Source organism: Peromyscus californicus, unplaced genomic scaffold (assembly GCF_007827085.1).
Source record: "Peromyscus californicus insignis strain IS unplaced genomic scaffold, ASM782708v3 Scaffold_13__1_contigs__length_99412109, whole genome shotgun sequence".
NCBI classification, from domain to species: Eukaryota; Metazoa; Chordata; class Mammalia; order Rodentia; family Cricetidae; genus Peromyscus; species Peromyscus californicus.
In genome coordinates this window covers 14,727,050-14,754,474 of record NW_026294424.1, presented here as the reverse complement: position 1 = coordinate 14,754,474, position 27,425 = coordinate 14,727,050, and the positions used below count along the sequence as shown (strand labels likewise).

Genomic DNA, 27,425 nt, shown 5'->3' with positions numbered 1-27,425 from the left:
CTGTGATGCGTTTTGTTGGATGGCGCACATTAACCGTTGTTTGCCTCCTGCAGGCGCGCTCAGGAGGAAGACCAGCAGCTGAGAACTTCTTCTCTTCCGGCCATCCCCAATCCGTTCCCGGAGCTCTCTGGTGGCCCTGGAAGCCCTGCCGTGGCCGCTGCTGCTGCCGCGGCCGCTGCTCCTCCGAGCAATGTGCCGCCGCCTCCGAGCAAGCCACCTACCAAGCAGGTGAGTGGTCCTTAGCTGCAGCACAGCGATGCATTTCCTTGTGGGAAAAGGTGGGAGGTTCTGAGATCACTCCTTTGGGTTGATCCTGAACTTCTGTCTCATGAGTCCTTTAAATTGATTGGTCAAAATTCAACTTAATAAGTTAGGAATGTGTGGGCGTAGTTTTATAAAATTTCATCTATTTATGGGGGCAGCATGTGTGCTGTGGTATGTGTGTGAGGTCACAGTTCGATCCCGCCACTATGTGGGTCCTGGAGGATCAACCTCAGGTCCTCAGGCTTGGTATCCAAGTGTCTTTAGCCTCTCACCAGACTGAGGAATGCATCGCTGTGTTTTAAAAAGAGTCCTACCTGTGTGTTTTGGTTTGCTTTTTTATTAATGATTTGGTACTTGGAGATGAATTTTAGCTCCTTTAAAGAAATTGTGCTACCAGGTCATCCTGGTCTGCCAGCCCTGCTACAGCACCACTGGGCCTTCCTGAGCGCCTACTCTACAGTATGGGATACAGTCAGAGTTTCCTTCTTGAGGTCTTAACTTTGTATGGGGCCTGCTCACGGCCAAAGAATGGCCACTTGACCCCCAAGATAATTACTGCCCTTTTAAAACTTAAGTTTCTCTTTTGAAGTGGTATTGTGAAGGAGAGATCTAGTCACTGCCCCCATGTGAGAAACTGCCCAGTGACAGCCACTCAGCTTATCAGAGACACTGGCAGGGGAGTCTTGACATTTCAGACTCCCTGAGCAGTAGATAGGGAGCAGGACACCACATCTTACTGCAGTATGGCTAGAGATTGAATATAACAGACGCAACTCACACCGAGGCTCTGTTCTGAGCAGCACATGTACTGCTGTGCTCACTTACTGCTCAGGTCAGCCCTGTGAATTCGGTTCAAGGGCCACCGTCTGCTACAATGGAGGAAAGCAAGGCCATGGTCAGCATAGAGTTGTGCCTGACCTTCTTTCAAACAAACGCAGCTGAGAGGATTCTGTGCTTTCCCGCTTGCACACCTCTGCTGTTCTCTGACCCTGGGAGCCAGCAAGCCCCACTCCCCGCAGTCTGGGGGCATGCAGCCCCAGGCCCTCGAGCCCCAGGCTCTTGTCTAATATTCGCTGGCTTTGGAACACTGCTCCCCCTGAGCGCCTCTCGAGCCGCCCACATTACAGCACTGTCAGACTTAGAAGGTGAGGTCAGTGTTCCTTGTCTGGGAGCCAGCACTGTCCTGGCTTCCGCACACGGTCACATGCTGAAGTGCATCTGGGCTGTCTACCTCCCTGGTGACCTTCTGCCTTGAGTAAGGATCCTGATGAGCGTGTATGGTTTGTCCCCGAGGTTGTTTACAAGTTTCCTGTCCTGAAGTAGACCACAAAAGTACTGTCTGGCCCTCGCCTTGGCTGGCAAGAAAATGAGCCTCCTCCCCACCGATTGTCCAAATTTGTAAGAATAAGGAAACCCGGGAATTTTGCCTGCTTGTGTTTTTCTTGGGATCAGAGTTGGCTCCTCATGAGAACAGCGCACTGGCGTGTTTGCCGTCAGATTCCTCAAGCTGACTGGGACCAGTGAGAGCAGGGAGGGGGCTTCTCACTTGTGGAGGGCCGTTGTTCTTCGTGGCTGTTTTTGTTTTATATTTATTCTTGGATAACCTCGTGCATGTAAATTGTGTGTTTTGATCGTTATCCCCCATTGATCCCTCCCCACTCTCTCCTTCCCCCAAAGCCCCATCCTACTTTCATGTCTTTTCACTGCTGTGAATTTTTTAAATACATTTATGGAGTTGGGGGGGCACACATGTGCTACAGACAGCGAGGGTGGACATCAGAGGGCAACTTGAAGACCTTGGTCCCCTTCTCTTGTGTAGATTCCATGGTTCAAACTCAGTCCCTCAGACTGGGCCACAGGTACCTTTACCTGCAGAGCCGTCTCCAGCCTTCTTGTTTGTATTCCGACCCACTGAGTTCTAGTAAGGGTCAAGGCTGTTACTGAGTACGGACAACTTACCAGTGGCTACGCCACTGAAGAAAGTAGCATGCTTTCCTCCTGCTTCAGTCCTGCGTTGGGAGTTGGAGGCCTTCCTCCACTTCCTTTGAATTTCCTTTCCAAGGGTTTTTTCAGTGACTGTTTAATGGGGCAAGAGTGGCCTAGATGTTTGAACCCCCAACTCTGGAGAAAGACTGCTGAGGTTAGACTTGTTGCTTATCACAGATAGCAAGCTCCCTAAGCGCCCATTCTTTGGAAGATGAGGGTGTGAGTGGACCACTGCCACCACCCCCACCACCATGAGACAACCCCCTGAGTCAGGCACAGTGACCACATGCTAAACACCAAAGATCTTGAGCACTGTAGAGTGCAGGATGGGCACATGTAGCTCAGTAACCCGCAGATGCCAGATAGAGGCCTCAAGGCTCAGGGAAGTGCAGGAGAGGGACTCTGCAGGGGACAGGAAAGAGCCCCAACCCCAGTAATGCCAGCAGCAGTTTTGGTGCCATCTACCTCCAACCTGTCTGATTAGGCTATCATCCCAAGCCCTTAGCCTGTGCCAGCTCCTTGGCAGACCCTGCCACTAGAAGCTGGCTGCAGAACTTAGAGTGTCGGCACTAAGAGCCAGACGCTACCCAAGGCAAAGGCACAAAGACACAGCCAATAGTCAAAAGAACGTGGTGGTGTGCAGAGAGAAGTTTTCACGCTACCTGAAAGGATGGGGAAGTCTTCCGTAGCTACTCTGCATACTTTTGGGGGATCCCAGAGGGCACATCAGCCACCAGGTTGCTGGCTGTGCTGTGGCTGGGTTCTTAGCAGATGCTATGCCATAGTAGCCCTCAGTTCACCGAGGTCATCCTCATGGCTGGCAGATATAACTGAACTTCCCATAAGTACCCCTAATCCTTTGACTTGGGGACACTGAAAATGTCCAAGAGTGAAAGCTTCCAATTGGAGATTACCATGTTGAAACCCAAACCTGCCAAGGGTACTTGTTCCTTCACCAACTAGAGCTTGACAGCTTCAGGGCTCCCAGGCTCTGTTCCTCATCCTGCATGGGAGCTGTGATCATAGGGTAGGGTGGTCTAAACCCAACTCATTACCATCCCCAGACAACCACTGTCCTGAGTACAGCTTGTCTAGGGTACTGTGGGCTCAGCAGCCTGGTGAGCCAGCTCCTGGTTGGGAGGGGCATGAGAGAGACCCTGTATCACTGAGCACTGCCATAGTTACAGACGACAGTGGTGGTAACCCGGGTGCTGGATTTGTGGATTTCCAAGCTGTCTCAGCCACTGTCGGGATATATTTAGCTGCAGAGAACCAAACCTGGCTGGCTTCCTTCATGAGGACACTTAACTTTCATGGGGTAGGATATCTGGGGCAGAAAGCCGAAGCTGTCCTGGCCTTGTTCTGTGTTGTGGGACTTGCACTCAGTCTCTGCAGCTGGAGCTGGTGTGACCAAAGTTGGGACTGTCATTCAGCAACAACCTTTCCACCACAGGCAGTGAGCCAGGTGCTTGGACACGTGTAATGGTGAAAGGGGAGACTGAGGTACTCTATGGAGTGCCCTGAAGAACAGGACATGATGAGTAGAGTTGTGGCTGGCTCGTACCGTTCGAGTGCACAGCTGCTGAGAAAGATGGCGGTGGGGGTCAAGGGAGCTCAGAAGAGGAGGTCTGATTCGTGCTAGGTAGTGCTGTAGACGGGGCCTCTTTTGAATTCATAACAAGCTCAGCAATGGCAGGCTTCTCTTTCTTTCAGCCAATAGAATTTCCTGTGGCCACACAATGACTCGTTAGAGCATGTTTTTCCATTTGCTGTTTAAACACAATTAGTCTCATATTGTGCCTCATCATTAATGGGGCATAAATATTGTCTCAACTCCAGTCAGTTCTTTTCTCTTTGCTTAAGTTTAAAAATTAATTTTCTGGAACTAAATTAATGGCCTTACATAGGATTCCACCCCTGCATTTACTAATGACCAGAATGGGGTCTTCCGAGGCTTTAACTGCCGCTCGGTGAATGAGCCGCTATAAGAGAACCCTGTATAGCGGGGCAGTCTAATCCTGGCCACCGTGTGAAGAGTGGGCTGTCACTCCCTGAGGGCCCCAACCGCACATTGTTCACCAGTCCTCCTGCTCTTGGCGCCCCCACAGTTTGTCCTGTCATCTTTTCGGGTACCTTCTGAGATCAGAAGTTATCAGGACCTAGATCTCGGCCGAAGTTTAACTTTAGTTCGGGACCCCTGCCCGAGGCAGATTGTGACTGTTTAAAGAAGTCAGTCCCTGGGCTGTAGCTGGTTTGGAACAGAGACGGGGATGCCCATCCCCAGTGAGACAGAGACAATGCCAGCATCTCATGACAGCCTAGCATAAGACATACATCAGCTCATCCCATGTTAAAAGATAAACTCCTCCGTCTGGCACACCCATCCCTTTTTCCTTTGACCTACTGCTCCCTCACATCTCTCCAGGGAGGCCCTGCCTGGTGGCCTGTCTTCTCTGTACTAAGAGGCAGGCCCAGTGTGTGGAGGGTGAGCCCTAGCCCAGGCATTAGGACAGGGCTGGTGGCCCCCTCTGAGCAGCAGCCTCAGTTCCCTGTCTGTCCAAGGGAGCCGATGTCACTGACCCTAGCCTCTCAGACCAGTTGTGACATTAATTCAGCACATAGGAAAATGTAGGCACTGTGCAACTGCTGCTTCCTATATTTAATAAATGCCTAATGCCACAGCTGCCGCTATGGTTGCTTCCCTCATCCTCGTCTCCCCTTGTGGACTAGAACAGACCACCAGAGACGTGCTCAAATGTCAGCTGAGGTCCAGAAAGGGCAAGGCAGTGGTCAGTAACTAAAACGTCAAAGAATAGAGTTCATGTCTAAGACCGTTCACATGTAAGCCTTTGTGCAAGCAAGGTGCCACCGCGAGTCCCACACAGCAAAAACACCTCTGAGCAAACTGAACATTCACATAGCGTTTCGCTAGGAGTATCCGTGTGAGTTTACCAAAAGCAACCAGGCAACAACCACCATCTTAGGCTGGGGATTTAGCTTTGTGGTACAGCATTTGTCTAATAAGTGCAGGGCTCTGGGTTGGAAAACATGGAGCTCCGTAGTTAGGGAAATTGTGTATTTTCTCCCACATTCTTGGGAATTCACATTTCGTGCTTGGTTTTAAAGGACCTGAAAAAGTTAGCAGGGAAAATTCAAGTTAATCTAGAGCTTTTTTGACATTTAAAAAAAAGAAAGTTCTGCATATTTTAAATATTTATTAAATATTCTATATTTTAAAAATACTTACATAAAAACAGTTCCCACTGAGCCTATTCTGGATATGGTGCTGAATTGCCCAAGATAAAATGGTGAGGGCTGCCCTGACTGTCACAGTTGATTGGTGGTGTTGCTAAGTCCTCGGAGCCCTGAGCATTATAGCCCCTGGAGCCAGAGAATAATCCCTACTGCTTGGACGACGTGACGGTACCTTCATGTCTCTGTTCGTCTCTGAACAAATGATGCAGTCACAGCAGGGAGTCGTGACCTGGAGCAGACTATGTGCTTGGCTAAAAATGAGACAGGAAATCATCCCAGGAATCTCATGTGAAATCCCAGCCTAGTGTTTCTCTGCACTATAAATATCTTATATAAATTCTATAAATTTGAGAAGCCTGGCTGATTACCACAGCCTCAGATCTCTCTTATCTTGAAAGAGTACTGCAAACATAAGCCTTTAAATTTTTATCTTTTTGTGGAAAGAACCTCCATACTTTAGCCTCGGGAGTGAGTCTGTGCCTTGCCTGCATGTGGACCAACATGATAAGATCCTTTTGCAGAATCAGGGTCCAGCAAGAGGAAAGAACATTGGTGATTCCAAAAAGAGCCTCTTGGTCTGCTAGGAGCCAGAAATCATGTTCCTGGGAAAATTGATTTGCGAATTCTTACTTGATGTTTCGACTTTAAATTTCATTAGAAAATGGGAGAGCCGCCAGCTCATGAACTTCTTACCTGATTAGCTTCTGTCCTAGTTAGCTTCAGCTGTCAACTTGACACAACCCAGAGTCATGTGAAGGGAGGTTTCAATTCAGAGACTGCCCAGATCAGATTGGCCTGTGGCCATGTCTGTGAGAGATTGTCCTGACTGATGATTGATGCAGAAGGGCCCAGCCCATTGCTGGGCAGCTCTGTCCCTAGGCAAATGAGTCTGAGCTGTATAAGGAAAGCGAGCTGCACTGTTCCTGTGTTGAGCTCTTGCTGTAACTCCCCACAGTGATAGACTGGGATCTGGAAGTTATAAATCCAATAGCGCTTTCCCCACCAAGTTGCTTTTGGTCGGTGTTTTATCCCAGCATCTGAAAACAAGCTAGCATCCCTCCTATGATGGCTTGGCTTGCCATCTTCCATGTGTTTGTATTAGAATCCACAATTCCCCCTGTGGAGGAACAGCTTGTTACTCCCACAGCATGTGAATGTCTGCTCTTCAGAGCTGCAGGCAAAGCGTCTCTCATCCAACAGTGAAATCTGAAATGCTCCAGATTGCAGCATGATGCCACAAGTGGAAGATTCCACCTATGCTACTATTAATATTAAAATTATTGTTTTATTATATAAAGTAACCTCCAGTCTAAGAATTAGTCCACTCATGAAACCTAAATTTTACATTTAGACTTGGGTCTCCTCCCCAAGTGACCTCATCATGTATACGTAAATATTCCCCCAACTAAAGTAACTCAATCACAAACCTTTCAGGTAGGCCACACTTGGTCTATGAGCAACCGAGAGTCTGCACCTCTGGTGGTTCCTCCTGGTTTAGAACAAAGGTGTCTCATGAAATTACAAAGGAGAAAAGTCTCATAGCTTTTTGTCTTAGCTGAGACACTTCCATGAGGAAGTGTTCACCACCATTACCAAGCATTAAATCTCAGCCTTTTCACTCTTGTCGGAGACACTAATCTACATATAAAACTGCATTGCTGGGTGAGAGTCTTCCTTCTTCATCTATGTGCCTGTCCTGTAAGGCTTTTTTTTTTGCCACGCCTAGATGCAGCTGCCCAGCAGGCTGCATGTGTCCAGCATAGCACCTACCTCCTCCTCCTCTCCTTTGTACTCATCTCCCAGACTTTCACCTCAGTCTCTTAACCAGCCTGAGTGGAGTCATAACAAATGTAAAAACGTTAGAGAATCCCTGGAGGGAAGCAAGCAAGGGTGTTTTGAGTGCCTTCAGCAGGGGGAATGTGGTAAACATCCTCCCGTGGCCATGGGTGCCAAGTCTCCACATTTCTAGGAAAGGGAACACAGATGTTGACCTCGTTTAGAAAGGTTAATAATTACATGTCTTCTGGTTCTCTAGAGAACTACATGCAAATGACTGGTTGTTTATCTTTCACCTTACCTCAAAGTAGTTTCCTTCTTGTAATTTCATCAGCAGACATTCTGTGCTGAATCAAAGCGGCAGGTCCTAACGATTTTATGGTGTCCTGGCATCTTGGATTCATTTATATGAGTAGTGCATTCCTCAGCTTTTGTTCCCTGGAAGTGTTTCTGTTCACACCGTCCCTAGTTTCTCCACCGAGCCCTGGAAAGGAACCAGACCAGTGGCAGGAATATCATAAATACTTGAAGAAGAAAAGGGACGCAACATTATTTCCTTTTTCATTTAACTGTGGAATATAAATATGACTGGGATCTGATTCCTGACCATCGGGTGATCGCAAAACAGTAGTGTAGCAACAATAAATGTGTTAGCTTGCCATCATTACAGCAAAATATACCTGAGGCGCCAACTTGTAAAGAGAAAAAGATTATTTTGACTGAGAGTTATGGAGGTTCCAGTCCAAGATCAAGTGGCCCCCCTTGGGGTGGAGGTGCTGCTGGCAGAGATGGTATATCATGGCAGAAGCGTGTAGCAGAGCAAAGTCTTCACCTCAGGAGGTAGCAGCCGAAGGACAGAGAAGAAGCCAACTGTTAACAGTAAGGCAGTCAGTCCTTCCTCTCTCAGATTTAGGTTTCTAAACATGTCCCACAATAAAAGGACTAAAGAGTGAAGGTGACAAGGATGTGGGACAGCTGGAAGAGCAGAGAGAAATGGTAACTGGAGTGAGGGGCAGGAAGCCTTGAGCAAGTGGTCCCAGTAGATATCTCCAGAAGTGGGAAGCAGAAACAGAATATTGGCTCTTCTGACCCGGTGACCCAAAAAGGGTCTTGGCTTCTCCTTAGTGGTCCTCCTCCCCTGAACTAGGGCCTGGACATGTTCTACTGAACAGCCAGAGCTCTTGAGAGCTTTCTAGTGTGTAGAAAAGTCCCAGAGAATAAAATCCACCCTTTAGGGAGTAAAGCCCTAACAGGGAGTGCAGCTCAGCCCGAGTAGGGTCTGTAAATGAGATGGTGGCGTGGGCCACTGTTAATTTCCTGCTTCTGGTCATTGAACTACAGTTATGTAAGAACATTCTCAGTTGTTAGAAGAAAAAAATCACACAGTCTGTCTGCAAACCCAAGCAGACGGAGAAGAGCGTGGAAATATGAGCAGACAAATGGGGCCAGATGTTGCTATTCGGGGAGCCCTGATGAAGAACATACAGAAAATCTGCACTACTTAAAAAGTTTGTGCAAGTGTGAAATTATTACAAAATAAGATGCTAAACCAAGAACAACAAAAAGCCCTCTGTTTAAAACCAAAAGCACACCCGCCCTCTGTACACACAGGATGACAGAGGGACAGGAGTCATCAGAGCAGGCCACCAAAGTTCTCCCTATCTACAAGGACCACAGCTTTGAATTTTTGGTGTTCCACACAAGAACTAGATAGTCTCTATATTTTCTTCCAGGACTCAGGACTAAGTTGTTTTCCTTGCCTGGGGCATTATTAAAACCTCTAGCTCAACTGGTCTCTACCTTCTGCTGCCCTTCCAGCACAGGTCCCCACCCAGGACCCAAGTGACACCTTTTCCATAGTGATTTCACATTTTAGGGTGAATGCTTCCTTCACCCGCCCCATCCTGAATTCATTTCTTTCAGCTTCCAGTATCTGACACCTCTGACTTTTGCCTCTGTGCTGGTTGTCTCTCTCCCCCAACTCTAGGAAGCTCCATAACTCCAAACACATTTGTTTGAGGGGCCAGATCCCTAGAATCTCCATGCCCAGCACTAAATAGGTCCTTGGGGAAATTCAGCCGAGGGGATGAGTTTTAGAGTGTACTTCTCACCTCATCCCGTGCAAATGAACCTGAAATACCTTGCAAAGTTTCACCCAGCCCAACTCAAGTCTTAAATTTTTGATAAAATTATAAATTACATTTTAGGTTTGTTTCATAGTAAGTCTGATATCTACAATAAAAAATACCCCCTTTTTGAAAAAAAATTATGAATCCTGCTCATAGTTGTGTATTGCTGATTCCTTTGATGGGATTCCTAAATTATAAAAGTATTGTGGGTGCCCCAAGTTCAAGCAAAGTTTCAGTCTGGCAGTTGGAAGTTGTTAAATGATTTCTTACTCACTTTGTTTTGCTGAGATTCTTAATAAAGGCAGCTGTACTGGAATTGTACTATTCATTGCAAAGAGCTGTCTTCCATTCATTGGCAGATTCACCCCATGCCTCTCCCTGTCACCTTTGTAGAGATGTCTGTGCTGCTGACATTGGTCAGGCCCAGTGAAAGAGCCAGGCACTGCTTCTGCCAAAGCACCCCCCCCCCTCTGCCCTGGAAGGGTGGGAATGGAACCCACGGCAGCCCCGGCGTGATAAGGCTTTGTACATGACACTTAGGAATGATCTATGGGTCTTTTAAGAGCCACCTACTCCCGGGGAAAGAACCTCAGATAAAAGGAATCCGCTCTTTTCACAGAGCTTCCATCTGTGTGCAGCCAGGAGACAAAAAAAAAAAAAAAAAAATGAGCAGCAACAATACAGCAGATTTTTACAGACACAACCAGAAAGTACATGGGGCTGGGCATATAGCTCAATTGGCAGAATGCTTGCCTAGCATGCTTGAAGCCCCAGGTTTGATCTCTGGCATTACATAAAACCCATGTGTGTGGTAATTCAACACTCAGGAGGTAGAAATGGGAGAATCAGAAAGTTCATGGTCATCCTTGGCTGCATAGTGAGTTTAAGGTCAGCCTGAGCTACATGGGACCTTTTCTTAAAAGGAAGGGGGAAGGGTATGGCTTTGGTTGTAATGGCTAGTGTTATTTGTCAGCTTGACAATGTCTAGAATCGCCTAGGAGATGGGCCTCTGGGGGATTATCTTATCTTGACCGTTGATTGAGGTAGAAAGACCCCTCCACTGGGCAAGGAATGCTGTGCTATGTGAAGTAGCGGGTGTGTGAGAGCTAAGCACTAGTTACGGTCATCATTGCTCCCTGTTCCTGATAATGGATGTGGTGTGGCCAGCTCCCTCAAGCTCCTGCTTGTAATCTGGAACTGTGAGCTGACACAAGCCCTTACTCCCTTAAATTGCTTTCCTAGGTATTTTATCACAATTGTTAAAAATGAGATGATCCTCTCAGTAAATTCCTAAGTGTGATCATTTCCAGAGGGGAGCAGTGTGGACAGGATCCACACATGCTAATATGCGTTTTCATGTGTTCTGTCACACAGAGGTATCAGGATTCATTTTTAACTGAATGCCCTGCTGATTAACATTTTCACTGTTTGCAATTCCATCCACATTACTGTAGTAAACAAAACTGAAGTGACTTCTTTTACATATGTCTTTGGTCACTTAATAGATGGGGTGGATAGATTCCTAACAGTGTCATGGCTGGGCTAAGCAATTTATGGTTTTATGAGTATACATACATATACATATATATATTTATATACATACATATACATATATATTTTATAAATAGTGTCAAATACAGTCTGTCCCTTGGAATGAAATTTGAGGGCATGTGGTTTGGTGGGACTGGCCCCTAGCCTGGCTCTGTGATTTGCTGCAGTCTGGTTTTAGATCCCTACCACTGGCCTCACATCACTGGAACTCTGGGGCGACAGCGGCCCAGGATGTGAAGGCAGAGGACCAGACAATTCATCATGTTGATTAGTTGTTTCTGTAGTTTCAAGAAACCCTAGAAGATGTTTACCGAGCCTGACTGGAACAGAGGGATAAACCAGGAGGTTTGAGGCACTGTCATTGGCTTTCACATCCGTCCTGTAAAGCTCTTTGCCTCTGAGAGCACCAACCAGTTAGTAGTAGAAGGGGTAAGATGTGCACCATTGGCTTCATCAGGTCTTTGTACCTTTCTAAGGTTCTGCTCAACAGAACCTTGTTCCTTTGGTTTAAAGGACTTAGCACACATGCTGCTATTTCTTGCTTTGAATTTCTTCCTTGCTTGTCCAACAGACACATCTGCCCAGCAGGCCAGAAGTTGCCAGTGGTGTTCTCAATGGCGAGATTTGCTTGGGTTGTCTGATTTTTAGTACTGGAAACACAGCAGTCTGGGAGGATGTGGTATCGATGAATGTATTCCCGGTTGTCTCTAGGCCTGTTGGCAGTCAGCTGCAAAGGAAGAAGGCCAGTGAGTCTGTTGGAAGTCATTCACTGGGTGCAAACTCTTAGACACTCTCATACACTGCCCTGTGTGATACTTCAGTCCGTAGAACCATCCTGCTTCACTACACGTGCAGCAGGTAGCTGTGCCCAGCAACATGTCTAGGACATGTGGACTGAAGTCTATGCTGTACCACAATTTCTGTCTAGTGTTGTGGGTGTAAGGAGTAGGCACTGGGGAGGTATCTACCCAGAAAATTGGGGAAACTGAAAATCTGGAGATGACAGATGGATTTGTCCACCATTTTGCTTGTTCCTCAACAACTTGAGTGCTTCACCCAAAATGTCTGGCAGACTAAGTTCTTGGGAAATGTTTAAACCTAGTAGAGAGATATTTTAACAAGGCATGATATCTAGCAATTCATCTTAAGAAAATAAACATATACACTAAGACATATTTGAAGATAATCTTAAATAATTCTATAATAAGAATAAAAAGTGAGGGGGTGGGGGAGCGCACATTGAGCAGCGTGGGAGAGTTCTTCATCTTGGATGCCTTGTAAGCTCTAAAGCAACGAAGAAGCATGATGACATGGCGAGGTGTTTATGATGTAATGTGAAGCTGCACAGCCCAGCTTAAAAGTGTGTGTGCAGTATGATTACAGTTCTGTCAGGGTTTCTATTTATAAATATCTGTGCAGAAGAATGTTGTCACAGTGAGTCTGTGAACTGTCAGTGATTAGCAGTTTATTTCCCCTTCGTTCCTTACTGTATTTTTCCAGTTTGATACGAGAATCACGTCATCTCTATATAAAGCTAACATATGTATGTGTCTTTATTCCTCATCTTTATACATATATATGTATTTGGATATATGTGTACATATTGGTACTGTATAGGTTTGTTACTATGTACACGTTCATACATGTGATTGTGTATTGTGGTATCACGATGCTTGAGTTCAGGCAACACTTGATACTTAATAACAGCTCTAAAGCCCAATAATAGTGATAATGGCCACTTGGAAATGATGAAGAGAAGCTGTAAAACACTTTCTTTAACCAAAAAGGTAAGAGTAAATCAAATATTTTGAAAGCAATGCCTTATTTGAATAACTTTTACCACAGTCCATCCTCAGAATTGTTTTTATCTCATTATGACCTGCTATTGTTTGTTATTACGAGCTGGTAATTTCGGCAGTGGCTGTAACTAAACTTCATCATAAGTACACAAGTATAGAAAAACACTTGTAGCTTATAGTACTATCCTTTGTTCCAGGCAGCTCTGGGGCCCTTGAACAAATCCCCCACTGAGAGTAAGGAGGCTTTGTTTTTTTAACTCCTCTTTGATTCACTAACAGATTTTTCTTGAGTAGCTTTCAAATTTTATTTGATATAATGGGGTGCCAATTTATAAAAATCAGTTTTGTCAAAATAGCAGACTTGGGGGCTGGCGAGATGGCTCAGTGGCTAAGAGCACTGGTTGCTCTTCCAGAGGTCCTGAGTTCAATTCCCAGCAACCACATGGTGGCTCATAACCATCTGTAATGAGATCTGGCACGCAGGCAGAACACTGTATACATAATAAATAAATAAATCTTTAAAAAAAAAAAAATAGCAGACTTGATGCATCTCAGATGAGCTGAGCATTCATACACAGAGAAGCAGAACAAAATCCACTCATCAGATGAGCCTTTCTTTTGAAATAGAACTGGTTTGGGGCAGTCTTGGCTGATGAGACCCTTTCACTGTAGAGAAGTCTTAGCCGTGACTCCAAAAGCCCCGTTCAAGTTTTGAGAACTATTTTTAGTAATAGTTAGAACTGTCTTATTTGTAAGGAGTTTTCAAGGACTCGAAGTATTTATAAATCTACTGAAATGTGAAGTTGATGAGGTTGTATGAATTGCATAGAGTTTTTTTTCAGAGTAGGTTGAAGAGCAGAGTTGTGTGTTCCTGTGGCTGGAAAGCCACGCTCACGACATTGAGTCCTGTGCTTCAGTGTCGATCCTCAGAGACAAAGCAGTGCCATAACTTAGGACAAACCTCAGGAAGACTCAGTAGAATTTCATTCTTTTTTACCAAAATTAATTTAGCCCATCTTATTCACACAAACTCCTAGGCATCAGGCACCTCTCCATTCCTCTATTTGTGGGTGTTAAGGACATCTCAACTCAAAAATATTGGAGCCTGTGTGGCAGGAAGGATCAATACAAGGTGCTGAGGGGCAGCTGGTTGGTGGAGACAAAAAGGCCAGTTGGGTCAGAGAGCCTTGGGTTCAAACCCTCGCCCCAGGACTGACTGTTCTTGTCACTGGGAAATCCCTACTGCCTCCAGGCATCATTCTGATGAGGCTGATTTGATACCCGCCTTGAGGCTAGCTCTCCCCTTCCTGCCTCAGCATGACTTCTCTGCCTTTGCCCGGCTAAGCCCTGTAGTTTCAGAATAAAACAGTCCCTGCTGAGACATTCAGTGTAGGATTCCCTCAGTATCCCGTGCATGCCTTTTCTGAGAACATGCCTCCTCTCGTCCTCTGATTGCAGCCAGCCTCTCCTGAAGTAAAGCCTCTAGAGTGGCAAAAACTCTAGCCTTCATCCTACAAGATCCTTTGATTTAAGGAGTTATTTAGCCAGAGATGAAGAATGAGGACAACTCAGGGTCCCAGGGATGCTTTCAGATGCCCACCACTGTCGCAGCTACTATGCGGTGTCTGGGAAGAGCAGACCTTAGTGATGCTGGGCCATCAGCCTGCGCACCCCAGGGACCAGGCCATCTACATGGGGAAATCTTTGCACTGCAGACAGCTGGTGAGGGGGGCCAAGGAGGCACAGAGCTTCGAGTGTCCTGTTTTCTATTTTTATAAGGTGAGCCTCTGGCACAGTTTCACTGCCAAAGTCAGAAGATCTTTTGAATTCAGTAACAAGATTCCTTAGGCCCCAGCCAGCAGCAGCAAGGTCTGACTATTACAGGAAGCTGCGGTGAGATTGTGTGCCAAAACTGGGAGCAGGGAGGCCCAAAGACCCCATACTGTCCACCTGCCTGGGACCATGAAGACAAAAAGCCAGGCATCCCAGATTGTAGCTTGGGGCCACGGAGCAGATGTGCTCAGCCCCACTTGTTCTCAAACACCTTCCCTCTTTTTCTGCAAAGAAAGGGGCTTTTGTTCCTTCCTCTATATGGTGAATGTATAGGAAGTGACAACAGAAAGTCTGGGAACAATGGAACGTTTTATTACCTCATCAGAGCCCTTACAGCAGAGTGTGTAGTGGGCCAATCCAGCAAGAAAGCTCTCCCTCCCCCATCCCCTCTGAAAGAGAGTTTCATGTTGACGTAATTGTGCCTGTTCTCTTTCATATTACTGTTTTATGTTTAAAGCAATTAACTGGTTGGGTGGTTGGTTGGTGATGCTTTCCGCATTGCATCTTAACCAGTTGAGGTCTGCTTTCTAAGAATTGGGAGTGCTGGTGCACAGGCATTAGAACCCTCCCCATCTGCCTATGAAGTCACCTACAGGCCTTCAGCTGGCCCACCCCAACCTATCCCGGGTCTGTGGACAAAGACGGCTGTAAGCTTTTCAAAGAGCCGTCTTAACACTGTGAGGCCAGTGTCACCTGTGGGTTCCTTCCCACTTCACAGATGGAGAAACTGAGGCTCAGAAAAGTCGGATAAATCATGAAGGGAGCTGTGGCTCCCTCTGACTCCAGAGTTGCCACTTAGAACCAGCCCTAACTGCCATACCAAAACTTCAAGCCAGTGCCAAAGTTGCATCCATGGAGCATTGGTCTTTGTGTATTCCACTCATTGACAAAACAGTGTCCCACAGTTCAGATGAGGAAAATGAACCTTACTGTGTCAAGATGGAACCGTGGGTCTCCTGCTTCCCTAATCCTTTCCAGTATTGCACAGATTCCTATGTGCCCTGGACAGTTAGCCCATGGAAAATAACTGCCAGTGTTATGGCTCTTACCCTGCTGAAATGTGAGTTGCTGGGGGCCCAGAACCTTGATCTGCCTGAGAGAACCTTCTGTGTCCACCCTGGTTAAGAAATGAGAGCATTCAGTGTGCCTCAGAGGCCCCGGCTGCTCCCAGGCGCTCTTGGCCCAGGTTCTTGCACAGACCTATGAAATATACAACCCTTACTTGATTCCTTAATGAGTGCCAGTGCAGCTCAGAGGTCTGCTCAGGGGGGCGGGTGACAGTGTGGCACCAAATGCTCCATCTAGAACCCTCCTTTGAAAGATTCTGTGGAAGGACGTTGGAGCTGCACACAGCATTCGCTTTGTGCCTTATATATTTGCTACAAAATGTCCCTTCTGTACTTTCCAACATTTACCCAGATCAACACTGCTGGTATGTGTAATGGTTTTTCCAGAGTTCTGTCTTGGAGGTTGTTTGGCTTGCGGGCAGCAGGCCCTGTGGAGTTTGGGGAAATAGCCAAAGAATGGTGGTGTGTCAGTTAGAGTCTATAACGGGAGGTGTGTACTTTTCTGTCTGTTCTCTCTCACAGGCTTTGGGGTTCAGGGGGAGGGGGGAAGGCCTCAGCCATCACGTACTGCCCTATCCTGCCAACCTGGCTTTTTTTTTTTTTTTTTTTTTTTTTTTTTTTTTTGTGAGAATCTCAAAGAAGTGGAGATAAACCTGTGACAGAGTATGTGTTAGCTTGTACTGCCCAGACTATATATAGATGAGGGGGGAGGGCGGACGGGGGGTGGGCAGGAGGACTGTGGAGCATCTGAGGGGAAAAAGAGAGCGTTTAAAGAAAAATGCAGTGGGCTGAAAGCAGACTTTGAAACGTGGAGCCACGGCTGATCTGGGCAGGAAGAGTGGCGAATGGACTTGGGGAGACATGAAACACATACTTCACTGCCACATAACTTTCCTGGAGGAGACAGTGTTTGCTGTAACCACATAAATGTTTCGAAGCTTAGGAAAGGAAGAGCATTAGGAGACTGATCTGGGGAGTGGAAAGCTTCACAGACTCAAGAGGCCCTGCGTACTGCAAACCAGAATATCAAATGCATTTATACTTTCCAAATTTCTGTTGCTTTTATGTTAAAGCATTTTAGAAAGAATGTTCTTGCCTAGAGACCACAGACATGTTTTCTTGATTTGAATTAAGTGTTAGTTCCTAGACTGAGTCGGTCATGTGAGCTGTGTGCAGGCATGTGCCTTGCTGATAGAGGCAAACTTCCCCGAGTGAGACATAAATTCCAGAAGAGGGAGGGGTATTTTTCTTTAAGAGTCAAAGTGGGTTTGAAAGCAAACCCTGATTTTTTGAGTCAGGGAGTGGCAGGGGTAGAGAGGCCCTTTGGGTTCCCCCAGCTTTCCTGATACCCCCGAAGCATCCCCAACCCCATCTGGGAGTTCAAAGCCAGAGGAATATGATCTCTCTCTCCCCAGCCTCAGGACTACTTTGTCCTTCATTAGTAGGAGCCTTCTCTCCAAGACGATGTGGATATAGCTCCTGCCCCCCGGGGCCACAGGACCCTCCAAAGTGCTAGCATTGACTCCCCTCCATAGAGCCGTCCGTCCTTCTAAGCTCATGAACTGGAGAAAGGGCAGAGAACTGGGCCACTGGAGACAGTCTTTCAAAACAAGCTACCGGTCAGTTGAGGCTGATGGCAGCAGTTGGAGACAGAGATTAGCGGAAGGTTGGTCCAACCCCAGAGGACGCACGTGTTCCAGCCTGAGTGGCCCTGTTGGTGTCTCACTGCCCAGGGATTTTTGCAGCCGATCGTGTTGTGTGTTGTTGATGTTGTCACCATTGTCATCAGCCTTAAAAGCCCCTGGGGAGGCTACGTCAGTCCTCGGAAGGGCACAGTTGGGTTGCTGGAGTGCTTGCCTTCCTACCTTGGGACCAGTAAGATGGCAGGCAGCGAACAAAAGCAGCCTTGATGAGGGCAAAGCTGCCCAGGACTGCAGCCCTTGCTGGACAGTGAGCCCGGCCTCCCAGGGAAGGTCGGGAAACACCAGAAGAAAGTACCAGGCAGTAGGCAATCACAATTTAAAATTCCACCATGTCCTTCTAGCTGCTGTTCCCATGCTGTTGAGGTAAGATTCTCGGTAGAATTTTTGTTATTGAGGGTTTTTGTTGTAGCTGTTATTTTTTTTGTTTGTTTAAATCTCACTGTTCCCCAAAGACTGCAGCCCCATCCACTGGAGCAGGTAGCATTTTTAATCTCTGAAATGTCTACTATGCTTTTTCCCGAGGAACTATTTGGTTTCTGTAGATTTGGATAGGACCTCGAAACTGTAGGAGAAGGGCCAAACAATTTCATGACTGTATTCTTCTATACCCCTTTATCTCAACTTCCTCCTGTGCCTCAGGAACTTGAAGGATGTAGAGGGAACAGGAGCTGCAGGCCCTGTGGACTCTGGGAATGGAGAGAAAGGGGTTGCTACAGTTTAGGGGAGGAGGATCAGCTCAGACATTTGCTGCATTTGTACAAGCGTAAACTGTCCAACCTGGAACCGCTATAGTGTTTTAGGGGGTTCTGTGATTCCCTAAGCCAGGCTGGTGGCTTGGCTTTGTGCTGTCTATGCCTATGAGGTTCCCTGGTTCCTCCAAAGAGAGGAAAGGGAGTCCCATAGCCCTGGACCTGCCTCTGTGGAGCCCGAGAAACCACTTGTCTATGTGTTGAGACACTAATGTTTTTACTTGTGTTTTATCTCATCTGTTTTTCTTGTAAATGCCAAGTTGTTTCATCTGTACTTGTCCCTTTGTGTGTTGCAGGATGTCAAAGTCTTTAGTGAAGACGGGACAAGCAGGGTGGTGGAGATTCTGACTGACATGACTGCCAGGGACCTGTGCCAGTTGCTGGTTTACAGAAGTCACTGTGTGGATGACAACAGCTGGACTCTGGTGGAGCACCACCCCCAACTGGGATTAGGTAGGGGACTGGTCGCACAGCACCTGGGGACCTCAGTCTGTAATCAAATGGGTATGCCACAGCCAAATGTAAACGTGTCACCATCTCCTGCCACACGGGCAGGCAGTTAATAGGAGGCTCAGCTCTCCCTCTGGCCCTTGCTTTCTCCTAAACATTGCTCTCCTTCCTTCTCAGTCCTCTCCCTCTGATACTCTGAAAATCTCACCTTGGGTACTCGGAGCAGTAACTTCCCAAAGGCTCAGCCTAGGTGGTAGGTTCTCTAGGACTTGCTTCTTCTTCCAGAGCCTAGAGGGGCTTGGAGCCCATTGGCCCATCAGCTACCCATCTCATAGGAAGAAGAGAGCCATAGTTCCCTTGCGGTAGGGACAGGGAGTCAGGATACATTCCAAAGGAATCTCATAGGAATTAAGTGCCTGCATGGCATCTTTCTGAGGCGATGTCTACACTCGGTGTGCATGTGTACACAGTCGTGTTGCTTATGGAACAAGAGCATATTTTATACCATAGAATATTTGAAAATGTGTACTAGCTCCCAAACTTGCTGGGGTGCATTCATTATTTTTTTTTTCCCTCAAATTGGTTCATCTCAGGTAAAGAAGCCTGTCAGACTTTCATTGAAGGTGTCTTTTCCACACCAGTTCCTCCCTTTTTAGGAAAAGTGAAACACGTTTTCCAACTGAGCTAGATTTTAGAGAGGATTGTGTGAGCAACCCCAGCACAAGCTCCATTTCTGCCTTCTAGTTCTCTCACTTCTCTCCGAGTGTGTGTGTGCGTGTGTGTGTGTGTGTGTGTGTGTGTGTGTGTGTGTGTGTGCGTGTGCGTGTGTGTGTGTGTGAAGAAAGAGAGAAAGAAAGAAAGAAAACACGGCTATGTAGCTCTTTAAAAGGAAATCCTGTTTCTGCCCCAGCTCCACAGCAGTCTCTTGTCGGGGTCCCACTGGTGAAAAGATGTAGTACTGTGTGGTTCCTCTCAGAAAGCCCTGTTCACATCTTAGCATTAAGCTGCCCTGCTGTGGATGAGTGAACCACAGACTTGTGGGAGGCTCTTTGTAATGGATGTTGCTCTAGGGTGTGTTTTTTGGGTCCCGGCCTAAAGAGTGGGGCCTCACCTATGCTTGGTGGGGAACCACCCTGCCCCACATTCCTGGGTATCGCTGTCTCCATGGAAACAGCTCTCTTAGGCAATTCTATATTGAGTCTTCTTATTAGGGAGGAGGACACACAAAGGGGAGACTGTGTGTGCAAGTCTTTCGGGCAGATTCTAAAACAGACTAAACAGCAAAACTGTTACAGTTGGGGGCATAAGGAGAGCATTCTGATATTTTCAGTTTATGTGTGATCTCAGATTAAGGTTTTCCAAACAGTGCTACTGTGCTGGTCTTAGCCGCTGAAATACTGGACACTTCCTGACGAGCATTTACTATAAGGCCTCCCTACTGGGAATTCTTCAGCCTTGGTGTGTGGGGATAGTCAGTGATTAAGTCTGACTAGTGTGCTAGCATAGGGTGGATGGGGAAGTCCCGTCTGTGCAAGTATGTGAGCTGCAAATCTCTAGAATCTCCCCTTCCATCGGGAAAGTTCCCCACAAACACAGTGACGGAACATAGTCATCCCGCAAACATGGCAGACAAACAGATGACTTTTTAAAGACATTTTGCAAAGTACACTTTACAAAACAGCATTTTGGTGCTCCCTCCCCAGCACTTGAAAGTGGGACCGCAGCGCAGGGTCACTTGGTACCGGGGCTCTCACATCCAGGCCTTGACACGTTGCAGGCATCAAGCAGGAAGAGTCCAGGGCTGGGGAGCGAGGGCAGCAGGCAGGCATACGAGGACAGGCTCCCACAGATCCTGCCTGGTTCAGCCACTGAGGAGTGAGCACTGTGGCTTGTGTGAGTTAGACAGGCACCCCCAGGAAAGAGCAGTGGCTTTCTGGGAGCTGTTTACAGCTCCGTGTTCCAGTCAGATGCCATAGTGCCTTGGACACTACAGAGTCTCCTTCAGTCCTCCATGCCCAGAAGGAGCCTACCATGAGCTGGTGTTCCGTCTATAGCTCCCTGACTGTTAATTTGAAAATGCCAAGTGGTATATTTTCCTCATTAAAATATACGGATAGAAAGAAAGCTGGCTGGCTGGCTTGGCGTCAAGGTGTCTTGGACACGCTTCCTTGCCTGGTGCCACGATTCCCAGCAGTCAACCTGGAGGCCTGAGACCTTCTACCAGGGGGTTGAGCCAGCTGAAAGGCTGCACTGAGCCTTGTTCTGCACTCTGTCCTGCATGACGATCTCTCCATGCCCCCTGGGCTGGACGAGTTTCTGCTGAGGCTCTGAGTAGCTATGTACTTTAAAAGCAAAGAAGTACGGTTTCCTCTTTGACTCGTCTGATGCTCAAGCCCTTCTGTCACAGAGTGAGATGTTGATACAGATGCTGAATATAGTTTCAAATAGTTGAAAAATAACAACTGGCCTTTGAGGAGTCTCCACTTCTTCCACGTGAACACAGAGTAGCTTAGGAACATCCTAAAGCACAGCCTTGGTCCGGTTTTAGCCCTCGAACAGCAGGAAGTTAGTTCACAGGCAGACACTTGAGGGTACCAAGTTGTAGGCAACGGCTGTGTCTCGAGGCATCCCATAGCAGCCCGAGGAAGGGTTTAGCAGGGTTTCTCCACTGTTTCCCAGCTCACTGAGGAAGGAAACAGTTGACGCTGCAGCTGGTCTTCATGAAGAGCTACAGTGAGGCCCCGCTGGGGTCACCAGCCTGGCAGTGGGGGAAAGCATGATCCTTTAGAGCTGCGCAGGCCAGCTTGGTAGTCACTGGTTACCTGAAACCACAGTGGGGCCCCGTTTCCCCTGCTCCTTCCCCAAGCACCATGCCCTCCCTCTGTGTGTACGTGCAGTATGTGTGCAACCCTCCCAGACAGCTACTATTGCGGGCCAGAGCAGTATAGACCATAGCACTGGTCTTAGCTGGGAAGCTCTCCACAGGGTCCTTTGTGCTCCTCAGAGTTCTTTGGAAAGCAGAACACTTTTTGATTTAGAGCTAGCCACTGTGTCCTTACTTAGGCGACAGCTACCTCCCTTTCTTACTCTGTATTTTAAATGGAAAAGTAATTTATTCTGTAAAACAGCCACCCACAGATTATGGGGTTGTTGAATTTTGTTTTCAAGTTTGTTTAGAATATTTTCTCTGAGTAAAACTCCTAATGGAATTCACTGATCTGTTTTTAGACGAGAAAGTCTGTTTAAAATGAATGAACTTAAGCCTGGCTGTTTTTTCAAACCATGCATCACAGTTTTAGTCAATGCTTAAGTTGTATGTGGTTGTTCGCCTATGTCTTGAGGAAATATAACCCTTGTGTAAACATAAGCTCTCATGTGTTACAGGGAGAATTCTCCCAGATAGAGGTAAATGGAAACTATTCTAGGTTTGCGTCAAGCACGGCTTTTCATGTTCTGTGAGTTTTGTATTTGCCATGGGGACCAATTCTGGTTTTAAATATGTTTCTACCAAGATGTCCCCTTCGTCCAGCATCAGAATTAAGGCCAAGGATGTGTCAGCCCAGAATGTGCTCTTCTTGATAACAGAGGTGGTTCTCCTAGAGAAGTGCCCGTGCTCACAGTTCTCTTCTGTGGACAAAAAGTCTTTCTCCCAATTCTGAGACCCTTAAAGTGGCTTTTGCTCAGCATCTCCCTTCCTTCCCAGATGAGACTCAGCTCTGACAGCATGAGAGACGATAGGAAGGATAAATGCTTTGGACATTCCGTTGCTTATGGTATCTTGTCCACAGCTCCCCTGGTCCTAGCACCTCTTCGCCCTCTACTCTTCCATCCTGCCTCTTACAATTCCTCCTTGCTTGGGGTCTCTGCCTTGCCTTTGCTTTGGAGTGTTTTCCAGATGTGATGGTTTATTCGATGCAAGAACTGAAATTTTGTAGTATAAGGGCAAAGTCATTTGTACCCCTCTCATTAATGTAGCATTGACTCCAAGTGCTTGTCAGTACTGACCTGAATTTTGCATTTTATTGAATTTTAAGACCTCTTTTAGATATCCATCAGCTTGTTAAAGACAAGACTTAAATTTAGTGTCATTCCTGACATACTCTTCATTCTCGGAGCTTAAAAAAACAGGTTTTGACCTTGGAAGGTTGTGCTGAAGTTTCTGCCTCATCTCGCATGTGATGTTTCTCCCTACAGAGAGGTGCCTGGAGGACCATGAGATTGTGGTCCAAGTGGAGAGCACCATGCCAAATGAGAGTAAATTTCTGTTCAGAAAGAACTATGCCAAGTACGAGTTCTTTAAGAATCCAGTGGTAAGTCTCCTTTTGGGGTTCACGTTGGGACTCTTGAAATCTTGGCATTTGTACTGGGGTTGAATAGAACCTGATTATCAGATGACGAGCTGAGACTTGTGGGTACATGGGCTTAAGAAGTGTCGCCATTTCATGAAGCAGACCTCACACGCGACGCCATCATAACTCGATGTCGTTGAGACTGGTGACAGAGACCGTCTCCAACTGCGGCCACCTTGTTGTTATTTATTTTGTGGTTGTGGTGTTCTTTTGGTACTGGGGTAGTACAGGTTTTGATGAAAGATGAGAATGCTGTTGTTTGAAATACAGATGATCACAACCGTGTACCCGGAGGTTGTTTAATGCTGACGGGTTGTGCCGTCTGTAACGCGCTTGTTTCTTCTCCCCCCCTCTCTGTGTCTCAGAACTTCTTCCCGGATCAGATGGTGAATTGGTGCCAGCAGCCCAATGGCAGCCACGCTCAGTTTCTGCAGGTATGGGGCGAGAACCGGGTCCCCCCGAAACAGGCCTGCTGAGGGTCCGAAACACAGCGCGGGTCCCTGAACTGCTCCTCAGGGAACCCACAGCGTCGTGCCCGCCCTCCTGTGGGGGCGAGCCGTTTGCTCCTCTCTCTGTCAGCACTAACTGGGTTCGATGCAGTACCAGTTTTGCTGGGATTTTAAGGAGTTTGAAGGAAGAAAATTTTGCCCAACACCCACCCTGAAGTATTTTTAATAATGCTGGAAATATCAGCTATATGTCATCACATAACTGCTTTCATTTTTTTTATATGCATGTTGCCTAATTTTAAAAGTTTGTTCCTCCACAGAATTTTCTGAACACCAGCAGCTGCCCTGAGATCCAAGGGTTCCTGCAGGTGAAGGAAGTTGGGAAAAAGTCTTGGAAGAAGCTGTACGTGTGCCTGCGCAGATCTGGCCTTTATTACTCCACCAAGGGGACTTCAAAGGTACATTTGAAAACATTTTACTCCTCCGTACGCTAGGTATGCTTGCTGTGAACGTGGGCTTAATTTTTAAATGCACCCAAACCTCTTTTATGCTAGTGTGAACTTATTAATGAGCAGCTTTCATAATGGCTATACGCAATTGTGACCCCACACTTTGCCTGGCTGCTATTTTGCAGGAACCAAGACACCTGCAGCTGCTGGCTGATCTGGAGGAGACCAGCATCTTCTACGTGATTGCTGGGAAGAAGCAGTACAATGCTCCCAACGACCATGGGATGTGCATCAAGGTACTCCGCTCCGCAGGATGCTGCCCAGTGTTTGGTTGCAGAGCTAGTTCTTACACTGGCTTTACTGTGTGCTTAGGATTTGGTGATTTTTTGAATAGTCCAGGTGCTTTAGAAAGTAAACACGTGCCCTCTGGAGTAGTCAGTGGCCTCAGTGACTTAAGGCCAGGTAGCTGTTGGCCTCCTGCTCTGGTTGCAGCTTTTACCTGGTCACAGTAAGAAGAGGTAGAAGCTGGTTAAGAGGCAGGGGACTCCTGACCTGACACCTGATTATCATCACTTCGTCACATGGCCCTGTCTGTCCTTTGTGACTACAGGGATGGAGGCATACCCCTATCTCCCTTGGGCTCTTAGCTCCACCTCAGCACCCCTGCTCAGTGCTGTCACTGATACTCACCTGGATTTCCACTGGTAATCATCCTCAAGACCTCTGGACACTCACGCCCCTCAAGTGATCCCCTCTCGGGGAGCTAGCCTCTGAAGGGACGGACCTTCACCTTTTGAAGGGCCTTCTCCGTAACTCAGCAGGCAGTTATGAACACCAGTGTCCCCTCCACACACTACACCTTCTCCTCCTTGTCCCATTGTGCTTGCTGTGTTCACAGCCTCATGAGGGTTAGTTTTGCTGTACAACTCCCAAAATTGCTAGTCAAGAGAGGGACTCTGCTTCAGCTGAGGGACTGACTTGTAGCTGCGGCTAGCTCAGGGCTAGTCTGTGACTAGTCCTTAACAAGGGCTTTGTCAAGCAGGTGGTGGCTAAACTGGACGAGGGGCACACGTGCCCCTTGCTCTGCTCTCTGCTCAGGTGCCGTCCAGCAGACTGCCTCTGGTTTGGGGCAGCCTTCTCTAACCCTGGGTGCCCACTTGCTCACTGGTGCACGGGTGGGGTTTTCATTTCTCCTCTAGCCAAACAAAGCGAAAGTTGAGATGAAGGAGCTGCGTCTGCTCTGTGCCGAGGATGATCAGATCCGTTCTTGCTGGATGACAGCCTTCAGACTGCTCAAGGTATGTGACTCAAGGCTGCAGTGGCTGCATCGCCTGCAGAGCAAACAACTGGATGTGAGTCCGTCCTGGCACAAAAACACTATGATGTTTCTACTATTAAGGCAGAATTTATTTATCAAGTGTGTAGTGGTACATTCGTCTACATAGGATCTCAGAGCATTAAAAAGGGTAGAGCCAGGTTTTCTAACTGAGCACTATCAAGTGTTGGTGGAAACTGATTCTTGGTTAGCTAAAAGGGGAGCCCTGGGCATTATAGATCTCTGCCCACAAGATGCCCCCAGTCAGTAGAGGCAGCCAAAAATGCCTCTAGACGTTTCCAACTGTCCTCTGAGCATCAAGGGATAAGGAACTCCCCCCCCCCCCCCCCCCCGCAGTAGACAACTCTTAAGTTCTAAGCCAATGCAAAGTCTGACATCAAAGTGATGGGATGTGTAAGCCAACCATGAAAGGAATACTTTTTAGATGCTAAAATAATGAGGTTTCTAGGTGTGGTGCACATGCTTAGAGTCCCAGCAGTTGGAAGTAGTGGCAGGAAGACTGTTGAGTTTGAGGCTTAGACTTATACAGAGACCCTTTCTTTAAAAAATAGAAAAGAATGAGTGAATGATAAATAAAAGGTTGATCTCTGTCTTAGGAAAACTACTAATTAAAAAACCAAGTGTATATCAATATTAGGATGTTCTCCATTTTTGTGTAGGAGAAAGAGACAAAATCAAAATGTGTATTTAACTTTGAGGGTTAGGAAAGAAAGGTCGCTGGGAGATAGCCCCACTATGCAAGTAGGGACAGACGCTAGAGACAAACCTTTACATCTCTGTACAGGTCCAAGTTTGTTTGTTTGTTTGTTTAATCCGAAAATGTATATATTTTTTAAAAAGGCAACAAAAGAAATAGGAAAATGGTATTGTACACTATAAAACAGTGTATTTTATGAAGCTGGTGATCCCTAACCCAGTTAGTAGGCTCCAGTTCTCAGCTGCTGTACCCTGAGTAATCACAGGAAAGGAAACGGGCAGAACACTAATTGGCTTTATCATTAAGTGCAAATCATGAGATCTTACACCATATTAATGCTAACATGATACCATTAGCCTGTTCTGAACATCCGTGCCTCCGTGCCCAACCTCACATTCTCCTCACAGCAGCTTTGTGTCCTGATTGTCTCATTCACAGGTAACAGCACTGAGGCTGGAGGGATGGCCGCTGGGGTGTGGCAGAGCCAGGTTGAGAGCAGCATCCTGGCTCCTGAGCTCACTTCCTAAGTACTGTGCTTTGCCGCCCTCCCTGAGAGCCCCGGGCAGTTGCATGTCCACTTCCTGTTTGGTTTTGGTTTGGTTTGTTGTGTTGATACAGGGTTTGTATGTGCCTCAAGCTGAACTCAAACTCAAACTCAATATCTTCCTGCCTCAGCCTTCCTAGTATTTGGAGTAGAGTTGATTCTGCATTGAGTTCTAGTGTCCCAGCTACTTTGCAGTTATCATTTGATCCAGTGATCCACAGATGCCAAAGGTCTCAGGATTACACTTGTGTTTCTGGCTCTGTGTGTGGGTTTGCCTGTCTGTCCATTCCTTCAATCTGTCTATCCCCAGGCCTCTTTTTATACATTTTTAGGCAGAGTCGCAGTAGATGGCCCAGGCTGGGCTTAAACTCTCTCTGTAACTCAAGCAGGACTTGACTGATCCTCCTGCCTTAACCGGGATTCCACCCATGTGTTCTCTCTCCTTTCTTGAAGCCATGCTCCCTCTGTGTGTCATGGTAATACCCAAGTTTCCCTCAGGCTGCTGGGAAAAGGCACTGAATGGACTCACAGCAGCCCAGATAACAAACTGTCAGGTTGTGTCTCCTCAGATCAGGGTGCAGGTCTTGGTCTGGGATGCAGGAACGGGTCCTTGAACTTGATCCTCTCAGACACTCTTGCCTGCTAGAAAAAGGCTGTTTTGTTTTTTTTTTTTTTGTTTTTTTTCATCTAGAAAAAGTGAATTCAGCATGGAGGTTTCCTTGCTTTATTACATCTGTGAACATAGAATCCTAAATCATCGTGTAAAGTCCTCTCCCACCATCCCTAACCCTGTCTCATTACCATTTTTGATTAGTGGACATGGACTTGGCGCCAGCAGTGTTGAAACAGTAATTTATATCACGTTGTGATCCTGGAGCTTCGGGGAAGGATAACTTTGTTATTTAAAATTAACCAAGGACCATCTTACATCTTTAAGCTTGCATAAATATATATTAAAAAAAAAACGGAAAAAAAGGCATTGCTGTGCTCAGCGTTACAGATTTCTTAGTGGCCAGTGCAGGACATAGGGTCAGATTGC

The 27,425-nt window shown here is 46.9% G+C and overlaps 1 protein-coding gene across 11 annotated transcripts in view; it reads left to right on the top strand.

Moving 5' to 3' along the window:
* Positions 1–27,425, top strand: part of Grb10 (growth factor receptor bound protein 10) — a 115,429-nt gene that overhangs the window by 74,926 nt on the left and 13,078 nt on the right. For all 11 annotated transcript variants that reach the window (XM_052734537.1, XM_052734536.1, XM_052734533.1 and 8 more), the window contains exons 5-11: positions 54–228; positions 18,409–18,565; positions 22,757–22,872; positions 23,277–23,345; positions 23,681–23,818; positions 23,995–24,105; positions 25,009–25,107. In XM_052734537.1, the coding sequence (XP_052590497.1) occupies positions 54–228; positions 18,409–18,565; positions 22,757–22,872; positions 23,277–23,345; positions 23,681–23,818; positions 23,995–24,105; positions 25,009–25,107 (865 nt within the window). The remainder of the gene's footprint in view (positions 1–53; positions 229–18,408; positions 18,566–22,756; positions 22,873–23,276; positions 23,346–23,680; positions 23,819–23,994; positions 24,106–25,008; positions 25,108–27,425) is intronic.